Source organism: Diabrotica virgifera, chromosome 6, assembly GCF_917563875.1.
Source record: "Diabrotica virgifera virgifera chromosome 6, PGI_DIABVI_V3a".
NCBI lineage: Eukaryota > Metazoa > Arthropoda > Insecta > Coleoptera > Chrysomelidae > Diabrotica > Diabrotica virgifera.
The window spans coordinates 7,949,127-7,970,113 of record NC_065448.1 but is presented as its reverse complement, the minus strand read 5'-3'; the positions used below and the strand labels follow the sequence as shown (position 1 = coordinate 7,970,113).

Below are 20,987 nucleotides of genomic sequence, written 5' to 3'. Positions count from 1 at the left end.
TGAGTGTTCTTATTTATTTTAAATGACATACTCGATATTCTATTCTTTATAATGGAAGATATTTAAAATCTCTTCAATTTCATGTAAACATTCTCAATACACATGTTATTCTGTAAATGTTAATTCCCATGTTATTCTGTAAATACCCATTTTTACATATTTTTGTACAATAGGCTCGTTTTCGTCATAGTAGCCATTGCATTTAATTGTCTGTAATTGCGATTCAAAGATTCAAACAAAAAGTGGTGTTCTTAAATTTATTTAATAACCGTTGGTTTAGATATGGAAAATACTTATACGGAATGAAATATAATTTAAGTATCTTCCAGAATACGGCATCTAATATAGGGTATGCAGTTTAATATAAACATATTATTCAATGTCACATGTAGGCCAAAATCAACTAAAATAATACAACACTCTGTGTGATTATATGATAACAATGAAAATTTTATTATTGACAGTATCATGTCTAAGTATATTGCCGGTGTTGGTGATGTGTTATACATAATATGTAACCACGACATATTTACTTAATTCTAATTTTTAAAGCGTGCAAATTAGGAAATCTTTAAATATTTAACAAATGAAGGGAGATAGGTATAGGAAACCCTAATAAGAATTGAAAGCTAAATAAATTTTCTACGCGATAGGCTAGTAAGCTACAGGGTGTTCTATTTAAAATAAGTAAGTTATTGCAGCTTGAATTTGTTAATAGAACAATCTAATATTTTGACCACCCTGTAAAAAGATAGGTATAGGAAACCCTAATACAAATTGAAAGATAAGTATATTTTCTACGCGATAGACTAGTAAGATACAGGGTGTTCTATTTAAATTAAGTAAGTTATTACAGCTTGAACTTGTTAATAGAACAATCTCATATTTTGACCACCCTGTAAGAAATTTTGTTGCAGTAAGCATCTGTTTAAGTATGCTAAATAGTCTATTATTAAGATCCAAGAAGGAATTTGTTACTGATTCTTAGATTCGTAGATATTTATTTTTTTCTAAAACCTTACATTTTCATAAAAATCGAAATAAATAAAAAAACCCTGTATTTAGGTATAGGGAACCCTTATAAAAGTTTAGCTTATTTTTTAAGGTCAATTTAAAAATGTCATCATATATAGGGTATACCATAAGAAAAAATATAACTTTGATATACCACTCTTTTTTGGAGCACCCTGTATAATTCACATTATTTTTAGATTGTAGTATTAATGGCCCTGTATATTATTGTGAAGAAATTTTTTTAAAATATTAAGTGGTTTTCCGTACAGACACCGAGGCGAATAAGATGAACCACCCTGTAGAATATTCAAATAAACATATTATAGTTCTTACCTGGTTCCTCGAGCATTTTGTTGGTAATTTTTCATAAGAATGAAAATTTTTCCTTTGGTCAAATTAGCGCAGTTACCTTGAATAACTTTATATCGTATAAGGCTCCTTGTGTAATATTCTAAAACCTACATAAAGGCAAATTTTATAAAAATATCCAGCACCTGAATTAATGGGAGAAAATCTTGTGAGATAATGGAAAATACTATCGCGGGACCAACAAACATTGAAGGCAATAGTAAACGCTTCAAATAATCAAGAAGAGTTGTAATGCTATTACTATTGACGGTGATGATAACCTGCAGATTTGTGGAGCATCAGTTTTCTTAATATCTTTGAACTTTTAACTAATGACTTATTTTGTTGATATACCTAGTAATACTTTTTCCTGTGTTACTCATTATTGACAATGGAATTATTAACAACATTTACTACTAAGTTGTCAACATTATAAAAATGATTATGAAATCATGAGATAAAACCAATTTATTCCGAGTTATTTTACAATTTTTTATGGTTTACTTCCGATTGATATAAAAACACCACTTTTTTTATAATACTCACTTTCATATATGAATCTTTTACTTCCTGCAGCTTGGTACCCAAAGGAACAACCACTGTTGTTAAATTTCTTTGAAAAACATAAGGGCTTACATCTGGACTCTCTTCGGTACGGAATTCCAGATGTGAGATCAGTAAATTTTGAACCACCTATAATGCAAAAAAGAATTTTTATTAAGAACATTCTGTCAAGAAACATCTATTTACTATTCACCTCTAAAACATCATTTATTGTTCCACCTGGAGTAGCACTTAGAGCCAAGACTCGAAAATACTTATTGGAACTGCTGAGCTTTCTTATAACTTCACAATATGCGTGATTGCCTCTAGCTCTGTGGGCTTCATCAAACACTAAACACTTTATTTTAGAGCCCAAATCTTCGAACTTTACTAAATCGTTTTGTAGAATTTGAGGAGTGATGAAAAACACTCTTTTTTCTTTCCACATATCTTCTCTGGAAGTGGATATCTAAAATAAAATACATACTATACATCATAATAATATATCTCCTTCAAGAATCCCATTGTTTTATAGTTTACTGTAAAAACTACAAATATCAATATTATTTTGCTCCACCATTAATTTAATAATAAAGAACGAAATAAATAACTTCTTAGAACCCACATAAAATTTTATTACTATCTTCACAGACTCATCTAAATCTAATGATGGTGTAGGCTCAGCTATAGTTTTCCCATCTAATTTTCAAACTTTCCTCAGAAACAATCATCTTGTGTGACTCAAAATCGTGTCTCAAGTTGAATATGTTGTGCTTATGGAAACGTGAATGGTGACAATATCATTCTAACCTTCGATCTATCAAAGATGTCATAATACCTAGATGCCCAAGAACTGACAAACCCCTCCTACAAACAGCCCTAACCAGACTTCTACTAGGGCAATCAAGACTAACAAATTCATACCTTTTCACAAACACTGACCCTCCCTGGTGCAAACTGTGTAACACATCTTTAAGCAGGAAGCATATATTAATAGACTGCCAACATTATGACCAACAACAGTCACATTATCACTTACCCAACAATGTATCCAAGATACTAGGTGATATGTGTCTGATAGGGATTCTAAGAGACTATCTTAAATCTACACATATACAGTAACTGCGACTCTACTAGACACACAGATACATTGAGCTAATACCAATGAACTGTCAATACGGATGGAATAGGCACAAAGACAACTAATGCAGCCACGATACAAGAGAGAGGTCCTAGAGAGAGACAGACAAGGTGGTGGAAACTTTGACAGGCCGTGTAATTTGAGTTGCCTATATCAACTTAAATCGGGGAAATATAAAAGTCTAAATATAAAAGTAACATAAAAACATAATCAAGGACTTCTTCACTTTGTATAAAACAGTCACTAATTTAGTATTTAAATAGTTTTAAAATTATTTAACTCCCAAATACTTTAGGAAAGTAGGTATTTGTTTTGATAAATACAAATAACAATTCTGAAAAGTATCTAAACACCAAGTATGGCACTGTGTACTCTATTTATCCCCTAAATACAAAAAAGTGGTTAAATTTTGAAATATGTACTGCCAATCAGCATTAGGCCTTAGCCAAGTTAAAATATAAGTTAAAATATTCAACGAACTGTAAATACTGATTCAATCGGGTCCATTTATATAGGCAACTCAAATTACACGGCCTGTCAAATTCTCCACCACCTTGTCTGTCTCTCTCTAGGACCTCTCTCTTGTATGTTGGTGTCAATGGGTGCATTCAGCAGACGCAATCGCTAAGTAATCGATTAGTAATCGATTTGTGATTTACATGCTGAATGTCACAATTTATGTGGCATTCAGCAGAAAATCACTAATCGATTAGTTAGCGATTGTGTCTGCTGAATGCACCCAATCTTGCTTCACTATTTGAATGGGACATGGCCATTCCATCCGTATTGACAGTTCATTGGCTAATACAGTCCTGGACCATAGATAAATAATATAGTATTACCGGATAGATAAATAATATAGTATTACCGGATAGATAGGCAACTCACTGTAAAAATTTGGTTCCTTTCGCCACATGCGACCGTAGTGTTAACTAATCACCATTTGGCGGGAAATTTAAATGGACAAGCATTAATTTCATCCGTTCAGCGCCTCTTGCGGGCCCTTTTGTTACTAATTAAAATATCTTTTTATTTTACGAGAAATAATCTCACCTATATTATTAAAATAAAATACCAGAACTTAGAAAGCTTGTTAAAGTATTTTATTTAAATAATATCTAAGTACTACTTATAACTTATTCGGAATTCCCAAGTTACAAAATGTATATGTTATTTTTGCTGTCAAATTTAGTAAGGAAAAGGGATATAAAAAAAGTTAGACAATGTTTTTGTAAATATAGGTACCTACGTGTATTTATTTGTTGTTTCGTTTCAGATAAAACAGTTATAAACTAATTACTATTTACCTATCTATGCATTTTTTTAACTTTTCTATGATTTGTACACAACCGTACACAACAATAATAAACCATGTTCAGTTTTTTTATTAACACAACACAAAACTTCTTTCGTTTCGTAACTAAAACAAAACTACACTTTATCAACGAAGGATAAGGAACCAACTTAAATTGAAATTACTAAGAACAAATCGTTAAAGATAATACAATAAAAACTCTAAACTAATGGAAAATTATTTCCACTAACTTTCATTGTCATTACTTTTGACAGAATTGACATTGCCGAGTTAAGCCTCGTTTGATTATTTTATTTGTGACATTCAGATATGGCGTTAACATAAATGATTGGTTAAAGTCTTCGTGAGCGAGATAGGCTGTCATTTCTCTTTATTAGCTGACCGTAGTGAAAGTGATGGGGGAAATTCCCCAGTTTGTTCATATAAGATTCCAGGACTTGGATTCCGTGCACTGTAGATATCTACATGTCGCTTTCTATTGGTGTCAATTTTCGTAAAAATATTTGAATTTTAGCTTTAATTGAATTATTTTCTAGTTTTGCTAGGTTATACTCTAATTGATGCTGAAGTGAGACTTAGTAAAACAAGAAAATATTTGAATTAAAACTAAAAATTCAAATATATTGACATTAATAGAAAGCGATATGCGCAGTGTCAATATATTTTAATTTTTAGTTTTAATTCAAATATTTTCTTGTTTTACTAAGTCTCACTTCAGCATCAATTAGAGTATAACCTAGCAAAACTAGAAAATAATTCAATTAAAGCTAAAATTCAAATATTTTTACGAAAATTGACACCAATAGAAAGCGACATGTAGATATCTACAGTGCACGGAATCCAGGCCCAGGGCGTCCTGTCACTTTTTGCAATTTTATGTCTAGTGACATCTACAATGTCAAAAATGTATGGAAACCAACATAAATATCTAAAGTTGAGAGTTTATTTTTTTATGGCATGGATTTTATGTCATTCAGCCAGTCACAACATGAGGTACTTAGTGTCATGTGTAGTGAGTGTGTTGAGTAAGTGTCTTGTTACTTTGCAAAGTCGACGTCATTGTCTTTGCAAAGAGACGCTAATTGTATCCGAACGTCTGCAGTCCCTCTGGTGAGTACTGTCATTGTGTTAAAGTTGTAAAAGATATAAAGTATTATAATATTAAAGCTGAGTACCAATACTATTAATTCATGTATTTTTTGATGTAAAAAATTATATTTTTTAAAAATTATATTGTATAAATTTATATTTTCATATAAAACAATTGATCGGTTAGAGGGAAAAACGATGAATGTCAATTTTTGGTCATTTTGAGATTCTTGCACAATCTGTTAGCTTAGAAAGAGTACTATCAATGAGAATTACCTTAAGGTACTAGTACACTTCTTTAGAAGACCAAAAATAATCATTTTTTTCAAGAATTTTTTTCTCAGAACCATTATAAAAAATGAATATAAAACTTTTTAGATATTAATATCTAACTCTTAAAGAGTACAACAAATATATCTTTTTTTATTTACACACGTACACTAATATTGTAGAGGGCGCAAAAGTCGAGGCCTCGAAAAATGATGGCGGACAGTTAATCTCAGGATTGGGATATCCGAAACAAAAAAATCGTACTGCATTTGAAAAAGGAAGGTTTCTTACGTGCCAATTTACCACAATTTGACCAAAAAAATAAATATTTTTTAACCATGAAAAACTGAAGAAAAACGGGCGATTTTTTCACAAAATATTTTAAAATTTCTGTAAAATCTTTTTTTGCGGAATTTTTCACTAACAGTGGTAAATTGTCATGTAAGAAACCTTCCTTTTCTAAATGCCCTACGATTTTTTTGTTTCAGAGATCCCGATCTTGAGATTAACTGTCCGCCATCAGAACTACTTTTTTTCGAGGCCTCGACTTTGGCGCCCTCTACAATACTAGTGTACTTGAGAGAGAGAGAGAGAGAGAGAGAGAGAGAGAGAGAGAGAGAGAGAGAGAGAGAGAGAGAGAATATATGTTTATTGTCTAAGAAAAAATCTTGTTGACAAACACTGTTTAAGAGTTTTAAATAAATAAATTAAATTAAAATATGACTAAATATAAAATATAACACATAACACATTTACATTATATAACAACTACAAAATATGTAGTATTGTCAAAAATAAAAAACAAACAAACTACAAGGTGTAAAACTAAATCACAAACAATAATGACAAACAAATTGACAAAAAAAAAAATATACACAAGATCACAAATACATCAGCTCCAATGGTCCTCAAAAAATTCTGTCAGATCATAATAGGCCCTCTTATCGAGTAGTCTATCTAATGAATTTCTAAACTTTCTAATAGTTTCCAAATTTTTTATTTCACTAGGTAGTTTATTAAAAATTTTGATGCCGTTAAAAATAAATGAGTCTTTGACTAGTGTGCTTCTAGGTGTAATCAAAGCTAAATTGCTAGCAAATCGTCCAGATCGATTATTATTTTCATATAGATGTTTATTCTTAAAAATAATGCTTGCCGTTTCCAAAATGAAAAGAGATACAAGTGTAAGGATACTGTGTTTAATAAATAAAGGTTTACACGTTTCTCTAGAATTTACCTGGCACAACAGGCGTACTGCCTTTATTTGAAGCAAAAACACACTACTGAAAAGCTCCTGACTACACGCTCCCCAAAACTGAATTGCGAATCTAAGATGTGACTCTACTAGTGCAAAGTACACAGTTCTTGCTTGGGCAAAACCAAGCTCCCTTCTAGTCGACCGTATTGCATAGCATCCAGATGCAAGTTTTGAATTCAAGGCTTCGATATGCGATTTAAATTTAAGGTCAGGATCAATATTCAGGCCAAGAAACCTGACGGACAGCTGAGGTTCAAGTTCCAGATGTAATTCAGGCATAACATGTTTAAAACACAGAAGCTTGGTTTTAGAAGTGTTTAATGTCAAAAAGTTCGCCGTGCACCAATTTCCAATCATTAAGAGTTCCCTACCTACAGATTGGCGTAAGACATTCAAATCTTTAGCATGCCATATAAGAGTGGTATCATCTGCATAAAGGGTGAAATGAGCAGATACATCAAGGTAGGCTAAATCGTTTATATATACCAAAAACAGAACTGGTCCCAATACCGAGCCTTGGGGCACTCCCCAAGTTACATTCATCAAGTCAGAGTCACAGTCTGTTCTAACAAACTGACTCCTACCCGACAAATATGACTCCATCCAACTCAGTGACTTATCTTTAATTCCGTAGTGTTTAAGCTTCTGCAGCAGCAAACCATGATTGACACAGTCAAAAGCCTTCGTTAAATCACAGAACACTGCCGCAACCATCTCGCCTAAATAAATATTATTGTAAGCTATCTCTAAAAAACTGAAAATCGCATCGGTCGTGCCAGTGTTACCACGGAAACCAAACTGTTTCGGACTTAGTAGTTGGTTAACCTCTAAAAATTGTATTAATCTTGCTTTAACAATTTTCTCTATTATTTTTGCCAACGTAGGTATCAGAGAAATTGGCCTGTAATTGGAAGGGTTTATGTGATCTCCACCCTTGTGCAATGGAATTACAACATTTATCTTCAGGAAATCGGGAAATGTGCCAGCATTAAAACTATCATTAATTAAAATAGATAAAACATCCAAAGCAGAGTTTGGTAGATTATTGAAAACTCTTATAGAGATGTCATCATAACCCGAAGAGTTTTTGTTTCTGATTGATTTAAATATCTCTTTCAATTCCTCAACATTAGTATCATAAATTATGAAGGGACACATAACTTCTGTTTTCTTCAGATATGACAAAGGATCTGTACCATGTCTCAACTGTGCTGTTAAAGTTTCGGCTATGCTACAGTAAAATTCATTACAGTCATTTGGAAGTGGAGTGTGATGACTATTACCTGATCTGTGTTTACCCCTTAATTCATTTATTATAGACCAAGTTTCCCTAGTTACATTTGAGGAGTTTTCTATTCTATGCTTGTAGCAGTTTTCTTTTGCAGTTTTAATAACATTTCTGTATATCTTTTTATATTGATTATAATAGGTAACAAACCATTCATCTTGGTAATATTTTTTGATATAATGGAGCGATCTCATGGTTTTGCAGGAATTTTTAATGCCATTTGTAATCCAAGGTTTTCTATTTTTAATTTTAATCTTTTGTTTAGGAAAAGACCTTTCAAAAAATTCACATATTGTATTATGAAATGATTTAAATGGCTCAGACGATTGTGATAGGAGAGAATACCAGTCAAGACTCTCGCACTTTAATCTAAATTTACCAAAGTTAGATTTACTATACAGGCGACCAATTTTAAATTTATTTACACTATCTTTACCTTTACTAAATTTCTTAATTTTGATAGAAGCAACAACTGCCTTATGGTCTGACAGATTGGGGTCAAATACAATACATTGAACATAATCCTTCTCAAAGTTAGAACAGAAATAATCTATTAGAGTTTGAGACAATTTAGTGACACGTGTTGCTTCATTAACATGCATTTTTAAATTAAAACAAGTGAGTAAGTTTTTTATTTTCTTTACTTCATTGCAATCATAGTTCAGAAAGTCAATATTAAAATCACTCGTCAGGATTATTTGACTAAACTTTGGAATCCTCAACAACAAGTTCTCCAGCCCTTCCAAAAAAATCTGGACACTGGTTGTTGGAGATCTGTAGATGCAAATAATATAGATATCAAAATTTGTTATTTGTGCAACTGAAAATTCAAATTGTTTTTCTTCAATAAGATCCTCATAATTTATCTGAACAAAAGCCAGTTCTTGCAATAGAGAGTTGTGTACTAAAATAGCAGTACCCCCATGTATAAAGTTTGTTCTACAAAAATGTGAAATCATGGAATACTCGGGAATATACAAGTATTCATTTTCTTCTAGCCAGTGTTCAGTCAATAACAGAACACTGGGAAAGTCATTATATTCTAACATTAAAAATAAATCATCAATTTTATTTCTAGCTGACTGAGTATTAAATAAGAGAAAAGTTAAATTAAAAGAAGATTCTGACTTGTCAGTTTCTAAGTCTGAAGTTGTATTATTGGTGTTAACTGAAAATCCCAATCTTTTTCTGGTCTTGTAAAAGTGCAACAATTTTCACCAAGATCATCTAAAAAAACAATTATGCTTTCTGAATTATGTTCATTGGGTGGTGTTGTATTTTTTAACTGAATAAATATCAAATTTTTATTATTTTTAAAATGTTTTATTTGATTCTCCAACAGGTATGAAATTCTATAGTTGCTCAGTCTATGCCCATATGAATTAATTACATTTAGGAATGAGATTGAGTGCTCATAATATGAATTAAAAACACTTAAGAAGTCACTTAATTTGTTATTAAATTTTGAAATATATTTGGCATTATGAAAATGAAAAAAGATATATTTTTGTATTCTCTAAGAGTTGAATATAAAAATGTAAAAAGTTTTATGTTCATTTTTAATAATGATTCTAAGAAAAAAATTTTGAAAAAATGCTTATTTTTGGTCTTCTAAAGTGTACTTAGTACCTTAAAAACATGTCAGAAGATGGGATGCAAGGGGAAAAACGAGGAATATGTAACTTTGTTTTTTATTTTACCGAAAATGCTTCTAGATAGACATTCACCGTTCTTCCCCCCTGACCCCTCAATTATTTTGGATAGTTTCATGACAGACAGAGATGAGAACGGACCTGATTAGCCCAAGCCTAGGTGTCTACTAGCGTGATGCTTACTGTATTGTACTCCAGTCACTAATAACCTATGGTTGATGTTACATTCTTCTCTAAATAAAAAAAATATTTTGCTTACTTTGGCTCCAGTGATTTCCACAGTACACTCTTTTGGTATGGCCATAATATCATAGCAAGCATCTATTTGTTGCTTCACCAGGGGTTTTGTGGGAGCCATGAAAATTACTTTGCCCTGAGGGTACCATCGGAAATAGTTAAACATCACTACAGCTGCTATAAACGTTTTGCCTAGACCTGTAGGCAAACTAACCTGAAAAATTACAATTAATAGATAAAAGAACTAGATTTAACAGATATCATGAGTGATTAAAACTATTAATAAGTACTATACATATTAAACTGGTTTTATAGTGTTCCATGCCTTTCTGTTCCTAACCGCTACTCCTTTATATTGTGGCAGTCTTCCTCTCTTAAATTTTGTTCTGACATCACCTTGGAGATGCCCTCTATCCATGTAGTTGCTGGTCTTCCTCATTTTGGTTTTTCTGTGGGGGTCCATTCTAACACTTTTTTTGGTACATATTCTTCTTTCCTCCATTCATCTTATGTGTCCGTACCATACAAGCTGTTGTTTTTCAATGTCGTCTATGATTGTTCTTTCTATTTCCATTTGTTGTCTAATTTCGTGGTTTCTTATGTGTTCTAATGTAGATCTTCTTGCTGACCTTCTTCAAAAATCCATCTCGGTGGCTAATAATATATCTTTGTACTTTTTGGGTAATTTCCAGACTTCAGCTAAGTACATAGGTTAACACTGGTTTTAATATTGTGCTGTAAATTCATTTTTTGTTATCTGTTCTTATATTTTTTTTGCCACAGTACAGAAATCAGGGCTCCTATCACCTGTTTTCCTTTTACTATCCTGTCTTTTATATTTTCTTTGTTTCATCCTAAACTCCTTAGTTTTATTCCCAGATATATGTATTCATTGAAGCTTGTGATTGTCTCCTGTTCCAGGTTCAGGTTCTCTGTTTCTTCCCTTCCTACGCATAGATATTGTGTTCTTTTGGTATTCACCTCCAGACCCTTTATCTATATTCCTCTATTAGTTGCCTTGCCATATATTCAAAATCTTCTTTGTCCTGTTCAATAACAGTTTGGTCATCTGCATAGTGCAGTGTGTAGAGTATCGTATCTCCTATCGGTAGTCCCATTCCATTGCACTTTTTCTTCCATTGTCTAAGGGCTTCATCAATATAATAAGTACTAACAGTGCTGGAAAAGATGTTATTAAAAAAGTGTGACTTACCAGGGTGTTTTTAAGTAATGCCTGTTGAACAATGTTGTACTGGTATTCCCGCACAGGATAATTTGTGGGATAAATCCATGTTTCGCCTGCTTGTAAATCAAAACCTTCTGTTTCTGGATCTTTGGATAAATTTGTAGATCTATAATTTTTAGAGATTTTAGACAATGTATATACAAATGGCTTACATACTTACAATGTGTTGTTTAAATTCTTATTCATACTCAAAATACACACATGTTTAATAAGCTATTTATAATGATTTAATTTAATGTGTTATATTTAAATTTAAAAAACAAAAACAAGTTTTTTCCACTTTCCACATGATTTGAAAATTTGACATTGACACAATTGACAGTAGAGCCATTAAGTTGAAACTTGGCAACATCTATTGGTAGACCGATTAATTCTGACAGTTCTCATTTGTTTTTAAATAATTTTCACTGTATTTACAGAGAAACTGAAATATTTTACAATATTTCGTGCTCCAAATTATAAAGAACATTAAAAGGTATGTTATTAATATGATTTTAGTTCAATATAATATATTTTTATATAAACTTGCGTGCATATAGAAATCCGTCCATTTAAAAATTTTGTCATTTTTAATGTCATATTTCCTAAAGCTGTTGGCAGATTTAAGTGATTTTTTTAATATGTTATAGCCTAATTCTTTAACAATACTGCTGTAATAATATTGTTGCTAACCAGTTAAATTTTTATGGTGTACAGGGCATTTATAAAACACTGAAATTAAAACCCAACTATAGACTCCGGTTTTCTTAACATTCTGTTTTTTGATTAATTCGCTTATGTTTAACATCTAGATTTGTTCTTTATCCATTCAGGGTGTTTCTAAATAAGTGCGACAAACTTTAAGGGGAAAGGAAAAAAATGCAAAATTTTGACGCCTGTATTTTAAATGTTATCATTTTTTTCGAATTCTGAGAAAACTAATAAGTATTTTTGAAAAATTTAAGCGCAGAATAAAAGATTACTTTATTACCGAGGGCTGAAAGTCCCTTAGAATGAATAAAAAGGTGTTTTTTAATGACATATTTGAAACTAAAAATCACACTAAATTTTCTTAGTTTTTCACCCCTGTAACTTATTAAAATAAACATAGAAGTTCTCAGGGACTTTGAACCCTCGGTACCAATGTAATCTTTCACTCTGCGTTTAAATTTTTGAAAAATACTTATTAGTTTTCTTATGATTTAAAAAAAAAGTGAATCCCGTTTATATTCTTGTTATTGTTTTTTTTTTGTGTAATAAACGTTACTTACAAGGAATTACTTTTAATATTATTTTGTACAAACTTCTAATTAATAATATTTTCTTGTTCAACTCAAAAAATACTATAAATTTTACCAGAATCTGTACTTTAAAATCGTAGTTTCGAAAGCGGTAGTCCGAAAGTCGGACTACGGACGTCATCAATTGCGACGTTGCCTTTTTCTCTTCATGGCTTGTAAAGTAAAGGTGGCTATGGTAGAGCACAGTACTTGCACAGTAGTTCTTCTGTTCTTCTCAAATAAATAAGAATTGGAAGAAGTTGAAGTTAACCTCTCAATTAGTTTCAGAAGAATGTCACAAATGTTTTTGTAATAAACAAATAATATGGAAGATAGGCGGACCTATAATTAAAAGAAAAATAATTAATTTAAACATTTAATAGCTTATTTAAATATGGAAGTAGAATTATTGAAACCTGGAACTGTTCCTATTTCCCCTGAAACGATATTATGGTTTGAATTTTTGTTGGATCCGAATTTGTTATTGAAGCATCTAGAAAAGTTATCAGCAGGTAAATGAAACCGTTTTAAATTAGTTCTATAATTATACAATACGTAGTTGAATCAATCATAGTTCAATCAATGATTCGTTGGTTCAATTCTACTTCATGGGCTAAGGTTTCTTACATTTAATTTCTTTGTCAACTCTGCTCACACATTTTTGATGGTGGTGAACCTTCCGATGACCAACCTTTTTTGTTACACGGATGACCAACGGGGGTAAAAAATGACCCCAAGTCAAAAATGACAATTGACAAAAAAATGAAGTTGTTTTAAGAAATATAATAATGTATTCGTAATTTTAATGTTACTATTGTGTCAATAAATTATAAATACACATCAATAAAACATATTTTTAATTACAACTTAACAAAAACAGGAATCATCATTCTGAACTTGGAACTAGAAAAATTTTAAAATATACACTAATTATGTCACCACAGGTTTAACAAACAATTCTTTTCAATATTGAAATGTTTCTTACATACAATTCCACATAATAGACGGTATTTACTTAATATAAAATTGGAACATGGAAGGCCAATGGAGTTCGTCTTTGACCCCAAATTCAGAAAATATTTTTTTTTTTCGTAAAATATGGGGAATTTTTTTTATTACAAAATATGAGGGTATCTAGAATGATATTAAAGTCAAATAAAAAAATAATGAAATTAAACTTGCAAATATTTCTGAATTTATTAAATAAAAACATGCATTGGGGTCCAAATTTACAACCTTGGTCATTTGAAGGTTAAGGTCTGGACTCTGGGAAGGCCATGGAAAAACATTAACACAAGTTTCTAGCAACCATTCTTGAACAATTCCACTCATATGCACTGGACAATTGTCATGTTGGAAGATGAAGTTGTTATTGGGGAATCTATGGATCACTGATGGCAACATTATGTTCTTAAGAATATGTCTGTAATATTCTTCTTCTTAGGGTGCCTGTCCATTCCGAATGTTGGTGATCATTCTGGCTAGTGTTGGAAAATTCTCGAGAATGAAAAACAGAGAATATTCCCAAGAATATCTCGATATGGAGAATTTTCTGAGAATGAACCCCATGACGCACTTAATAATATTTTTGAAGATGAAAAATAGGTTTTTAAAAATTATGATCTTATATACAAAATTATGAGACGAAACAACAGTATTCTTCGTATGTAAAAAAATACAAAAACAACAGAAAACACAAAATTTCTTTGATAAAAAAATGAAATTTTCTTCTTAACAGCAAATAATCGATGTGGTATGATAAAAGATGAGACCGCAGATTCAGAATATATTTCTGTCATTAGCTCATCCTAGTCATCTACAATCTGCATTTCAATGTACTGATGAGTTGTGGGATTTTGTTTTTCATGAGTGGCCAGCTCAGTCATGGATTGGTCTACGTCTAACAATTTTAAATTGTAAGCAATAAAAGTTACCTTACAAGCCCGCTCAGCAGTGAGCCGGTTTCTTTTAGAGGAGTGGATAAAAAAACCATAAGTACTGAAACTCTTTTCAGTCGCTGCACTGGATGAAGGCATGCTTAATATATCAATTTCTTATTTATATAATTTTGTTCCGAAACATGTACCTTTTCACCATATGATTAAGTCTAGTTTTTCAATTGATTTTACAACGTGTGGTTTTCCAAAAATCTCTCCTTAGACCGATAAAGTGTCAAACTAATGAAATAAAAAATTTTAGTAGTTCCAAAATGACACAAAATCTAGGCATCAGATAAAAAAGTTTATTTGAAGAAAGTGTATTTTTTTTTGTTCTTAATGGCGGTACAGGTTCGTTTTTTTAATATTGTATTTAATTACAGAGTAATTTCCACATATTAATATATTTGAAATTGAGCTCTGTACCGCCATTCTTTATTATATTACGAATATGTGTGCCAAATATCTCGAAAAAATATTCAAAATTACAGCCGCAATCTTGGAACGCGTTTTTGCTGCCTGTTGATCGCTACTGTTTCCTCTTAAGGACTTTTAGAATCTCTCTGACTTCAAAATTTTGTATTTTTTCATAACACAATTACCAATTTGGTTTATAATACACACCTTATGATTTTTTAAATATTTTTCAGATCCCCCTCCTTCAGAGCTCATAACAAAATTTTATGATGTCATCTCAGAGACTTTAAGAAACAATCCCGACACTGAGAATGGAGAGATTATCAACGTAGAAACCAATAATGGTAAAACTAAGCCTCCTGCCAAAACAACTGCTTTAAAAATCCTGTCTCTTAAAGTTGGAGCCTTTTTAAAATGGAATTTAGGTAAGGAACTCGTAAGTCTGTATACCTATATAAAGAAATTGTGTTCATATTGGATGTCGAAAAAATTCTATAAACTTTTTATTGTATTTTGTTGTGTATGGTGATTTTTCAAAAAGAAAACTAATAGGAAACATTTTGGTTCTACTTGGAAAGTATTATAATATAATCTTATATATCTCTAGCGTTTTTACACAAGGTTTTTAAAATTAAATGTGATCTGATTTTGCAAGAATTGTTTTAAATTTGATAACAAATTACAATGGGGCTAAGATCTGGAGATGCTGCTGGCCACAGAATTGTTGCCAATTCGTGTTCTTGCATCCAATCTTGAGTATAAGCAGAAGTATGGCATCTTGCATTATCTTGCTGAAAACGCCACTCCTCTGGATATAAATCATGAGCCGTTTCAAGAAGAAAACCATTTAGAATGTCACAATATTTCGCACTATCAACAGTACCATTAACTATTTATTTATTTATTTATTAAATAAATAAAAAAATAAAAATAAAGTACCATTAACTATACAGAGAGGTGTAGCACCACGCTGAGATATTCCTCCCCAAACCATTATTTTAGTGGGAAATTTGGAAATTTGAACGGTAACATTATTTTCTCTTGATAGGACTTTTTGATGATTTGCACCAAGCTGGAAACAACTTTCATCAGATATAAAGACATTATTTAAATTATCTTCTTGAAAACGTTGACAAAAATCTATTCTTAGTTGCCTTTGCAGAGGTGTTATTGTAGGGATTTTTTTTGTATTCCTTGATTTTGCGTGGATTTTGTCGTCCTAAAGCCACTAAAGCATTTAAATTGATTCCGCGAATCTTACGCGGTCTACCCGAAACTGGTCTATGTCTCATATCTATGTCATTTTTTATCCTCTTTATTGTCTCATACACTGCACTTTTTCCGAGTTCAGTCAATTGCACTAATTTTTTAACGTTTCAGACACCCTTTCTATACAAATATTCCACCACTTTTCTTTTTTCTACTTGCTACATTATTTCACAAATCTTAAGTCTGTTTACAAACAACAATATTTGACAGATGGTGTTGTCATGCGATTTTGTCCATAACCTACTATCGGCACAACCTACTTGATGCATTACTTTTGTCTTAAAATGTTACAAAAAGGAAATGTATTAAAATTAGGAAAAATATAAAATTCCGGATACTTTCTTCTAGACGGATTATATATTTACATGTGCGGGTCTCTAATTTAGTTCACGAATTGTAAATTGTAAACAATAATTCGGGCAATTGCATAATATTTAATTTGATGATCGAATATATTTCTTTGTTCAGCGCGTGGCCTGACACCAATACTAGTGCCACCGCTGAGAAAGAATACTTTTAGAATCATTCATTAGAATCAACTCAACCAGGCCAGATCTGCCTTTAACTTCATTCCTTCATACATTCAATATGTAGCATCATAGAGTCTTCAACTAATTCGTGTACAAGCCACATATAAAATAAAATAATAATAAAAATAATTTTATTTCAAGAAAAAATCAGTTTACATGCAAAAACTTAGATGCTAAGTACACGATGAACATATTGCTTGTGTGTGTACTTATTCTATTTATTATAATCAATAAAATTAATCTAATGGAGGTAACTGATTATTAAGAAAACAAGAGAAAATTCACTTAACCTAATAAAGATTTACAAAAGACTATGTCTATGTTCTATAAAGTTTTACATTATTACTAGAATATGTTATTTATTTTTATATTTTTTATCCAGCTAGAAAGTGATTTCTTTATCTTAATAAATTTTTTATTTTTAAATTCTTGAGGTAAAGAGTTAAATATTTTTGGAGCTGTGAAGAGTAAGCTTTTTTGAACAGCCGTGTAATATATTGGTGTAGTAGTCGTTAACATATTATTAGTAGTAAATCTAGTTAGAAATTGATGGTTTGAGCTGGGTTTTGGTAACTTATTATTACAATAGAGTCTGACAATGGTTTTAATATAAAGTTGAAAAATCTGCATTACATTTGCTTCTATAAACAAATCTTCTGAAGAAAAACATTTCTTTTTAAATAAAATGATTTTTAAAATTGTTTTTTGTGTTATTATTAAGGGGGATAGAACGTTAGAATAACCTGCACCCCAGGTACATATTCCATATGTTAGGATAGATTCGACTAGGGCTTTATATATATTTATGATAGTATCCTTTGTTAAACATTTTCTTAAAATGTAAAATTTGTACATAATTTTTCTTAATTTACCACAAATATATTCAATGTGAGGTACATATGAGTACTCAACGTTCTCTCAGGGTAACTACCCTGGTGTCTACCGCTATCAGTAAACAATCTAAGTGCTATTGGTGTTTCTATTACTAAAGATCAACCTCCACGGAGTGCGAAGATTAGACAGGCTGGAATTAACTGAAAATTTGAATTTTTAGGTTTAGAAATCAGTGATTTGTCAAAATTGTTGTTCTTCTAATGTTTATTTTCATGGGGGTTTTGTTTTCACATGAAAGTTTTTACAGGATAATATTGGGGTTAGGAGTTTCATCAATATAGCGAGTAGAGAAAAGTCAGGAGTGTGTATTGCCATGGACCATTGCATCCCTGAAGTGAGTTTATCATCTATCGGGATCATACAAAAGTATCTGTAAAATAAAATACCGTTGCAAAGTTAACTACACGATTTTTTTATATCTGTTACAGTCCATGTGTTTGAGCTTGATTGTTCTTAAAGGTCTCTTTTATATCTCCCAGTGGAACTATGTTCTACTGATTCATAAGTTAGTTTTATAGTTTTTTGTTAAATTTCTTGACCTTGTTTAAACTCCCATAATTAACTACCCTATTATCTGTTACAGTTCAAATAAGAAACCTACCTTTTAAGACGCAAATAAGTCTCTTACAAGATCTCATGTATTTCACAAACGATAAAAAGACTGTAGAAATACCAAACGTTGAAGAAGAAGACGTTAAAACCGCCTCGCCACCATATTTGTTCGCTCTGTTGTTATTTCACAGGTGGCTACTGAGTACTTCTATGCACAGAATAACTTCAAATTGGCAAATCAGATACGGGTAAGCATTTTTTATACTTAGATTACGAGTTTTATATTTTGAAAATGTATAAACACTTTCAATTTCTTTGCAACACGAAAATGCAGCAGCTGCATAATGCTCTGGTTAAATCGGAGAGTGCAGGAAGAGTCTATACCGGTTTCGGAGGTCTTTTCCCCCTCATCAGTAGTCCCTTATCCTTCGATTGATAACTTACTTTGTTTTTCGGTAGATGGCTCTAACTCTAGTTCATCCGTGACATTTCTTTCTTTGCAATTCGGGAAGGCCCAAAGTGTGATGCCTGGGGAAATCGGAGAGAAGAGGATATGGGACTACTGATGAGGGGGAAAAGACCTCCGAAACCGGTATAGACTCTTCCTGCACTCTCCGATTTAACCAGAGCATTATGTAGCTGCTCCTTTTTTGGGTTGCAAAGAAATTGAAAATGTTTATACATTTTTAATTCATTTACTCTTTTGTAGGAGTATTAAGGAATCTTTCTTGTTGGAACTTTTACCACGCTGAGCAGATGAGTTGTGAATTATTTAAAATTCTCTCATCTTAATTTCCTCGGCATCCTGTATGATTTACAAATTTTGAAAATCTCGGGAGGTTGTAACCAAAGAAAGTATTCCACCTGTTGTCAATCTGGTGGTATGGGAACGAAATTTATTGTCGCTTTCCGTGCTACTTCGATTGATAACTTACTTGGTTTTATATTTTGATTTATACGATAACGATAGTATATTTCAACATTCTTGACGTCTTAACATCTTTATTTCATATACTTAAATTCATATCTATCAACTCTTCTTCACATTCTTAGATATAAACACAATAATGAATCTAATGAATGTTGATAATTTAGTGACTTTCACGTTTAGAACGCTGATACAGACTATATAACGTTATTTTATAACTTTTTTTATTCTCAGTATAAACGACATTTCAAAAGCAGACGAATCTATCATATGCTGTCCCGAAAACATCAACAAAACAGTCAATTTCCTAACCGAAGCCCTAGAATGGCAAATCATCCCTGCCTTACTAACCTTCGACTGCTTCAAGCTACCCACAGAATCTAACGACTGTATAGAATTCGAATGGACGAAAAGTGAAGAGTTAAAAAAGAACGAATTTTGTGCCCAGATCAACTACGATTTGGGCACGTTCTTCTTCCACCGGGAACAGTATGATCTGGCGAAAAAACATTTCTCCAAGTGCCTCGAACTGTTCGCTGATATTCCAGAGATCAACGGTTTCTATGATGTCGACAAGCAAATGCTGGATGTATATATAAAAGCGTGTCATGGATCTGCTGACATTCAGAGAGGAAATTTGCTCGAACAACTCAACAATTCTGTAGTGAATCAATATAAAGTAAGTAAAATACTATATTAATTTCCATTACAATTACTATTTACATCTTGTTTTTGCCAATTCTCAATATTAGTTTTTTGTAAGTCCCTGATGATTTTATCACATTTTTTGTGTATTGGATCTATACCTAGTATGGTCCACTCCTCTGGCATTTTTTATGTTTCCCATACGCTTTTTATCAGTGCGTGTATCTTTTTATGTAGCATTTTCCCACCCTCTTTTATCATTTCAGCCGATATTTCTGGTATCCCTGGGCTTTTATTGTTTTTTAATCCCTTTATTTCATTTTCTATTTTTTCCTTTGTGGATATTTCTATTACTGTGATCATTTTCAATTTTATGAATTGTTTCTCTTTCTTATTCGTTTTTGTTTAACAGTTGTGTAAAGTAAGTTTACCAATTTCCCATTATTTTATTATTATTATTTCATTATTAGTTCATTTAGTGATTGTCCCATGTCCCCTCATCATTTTTCATTTGTGGGTACTTTTTTGATATCCTCTTTTCATTTTTCTTGTTTCCTGACAAAATGATCGTATTTCCTATTGTGGAATGTTTCTTCTATCTCTTTCAGTTTATTTTCGTTGTATTTTTTTAGTATTTGCATGTTTTCTTCATAATGTTCCTCCATTATCTGCATTCTTGTCTATTAATGTTAGTAGTATAGTATATGGCTTAACACCCCATGTGGGGTTTCGCCGCTTTCGCTTTCTAGATCCATTTTACGGGATGGATCAGTCCCCATGATCATTGTATTTGTTCACTAATATGTCTCCATTTCGTCCGGTCTATTGCCTTCTTTTTCCATTTAGTAATTCCTACCCCTCTTAGGTCCTCCTCTACTTCAGTTAACCATTTCGATCTGGGTCGACCACGTCTCCTTTTTCCTCCTGGTTGCCACAATACCATAGCTTTTAATACTGATTCTGGTCCTTGTCTCCATATATGACCCAGCCATTTGGTTCTTTGTATGTACTTTTATTTTCTTTACTATATCTTCACCATTTAATTCTTCTAAAATTTATTTATTCGTTCTCCTTCTATACTCTTGTTCTTCGATTCTTACTGGACCCAGTATTGTCCTTATTATCTTCCGTTAATTTATCCTTCATTTCTCTTCT

The 20,987-nt window shown here is 31.7% G+C and overlaps 2 protein-coding genes across 4 annotated transcripts in view; one reads left to right on the top strand and one right to left on the bottom strand.

The window, feature by feature from the left end:
* The window catches only part of LOC114349470 (Fanconi anemia group M protein homolog), a 32,142-nt gene extending 20,420 nt beyond the window's left edge, over positions 1-11,722 (bottom strand). The window contains exons 1-6 of one of the 2 annotated variants that reach the window (XM_050654261.1): positions 11,562-11,722; positions 11,369-11,507; positions 10,178-10,369; positions 2,120-2,374; positions 1,909-2,055; positions 1,348-1,472 (exon numbers count right to left, since the gene is read on the bottom strand). In XM_050654261.1, coding sequence (XP_050510218.1) covers positions 1,348-1,472; positions 1,909-2,055; positions 2,120-2,374; positions 10,178-10,369; positions 11,369-11,507; positions 11,562-11,587 — 884 coding nt within the window. In that variant the 5' untranslated portion in view covers positions 11,588-11,722. Of the gene's footprint in view, positions 1-1,347; positions 1,473-1,908; positions 2,056-2,119; positions 2,375-2,944; positions 3,609-10,177; positions 10,370-11,368; positions 11,508-11,561 lie in introns of those variants that run through there. The other variant, XM_050654262.1, reaches the window with a different exon arrangement.
* Positions 5,332-20,987, top strand: part of LOC114349469 (integrator complex subunit 8) — a 48,447-nt gene continuing 32,791 nt past the window's right edge. Inside the window, exons 1-4 of one of the 2 annotated variants that reach the window (XM_050654264.1) lie at positions 5,332-5,471; positions 15,248-15,439; positions 18,291-18,507; positions 19,422-19,866. In XM_050654264.1, the coding sequence (XP_050510221.1) occupies positions 18,344-18,507; positions 19,422-19,866 (609 nt within the window). In that variant the 5' untranslated portion in view covers positions 5,332-5,471; positions 15,248-15,439; positions 18,291-18,343. Of the gene's footprint in view, positions 5,472-12,926; positions 13,173-15,247; positions 15,440-18,290; positions 18,508-19,421; positions 19,867-20,987 lie in introns of those variants that run through there. The other variant, XM_028299851.2, reaches the window with a different exon arrangement.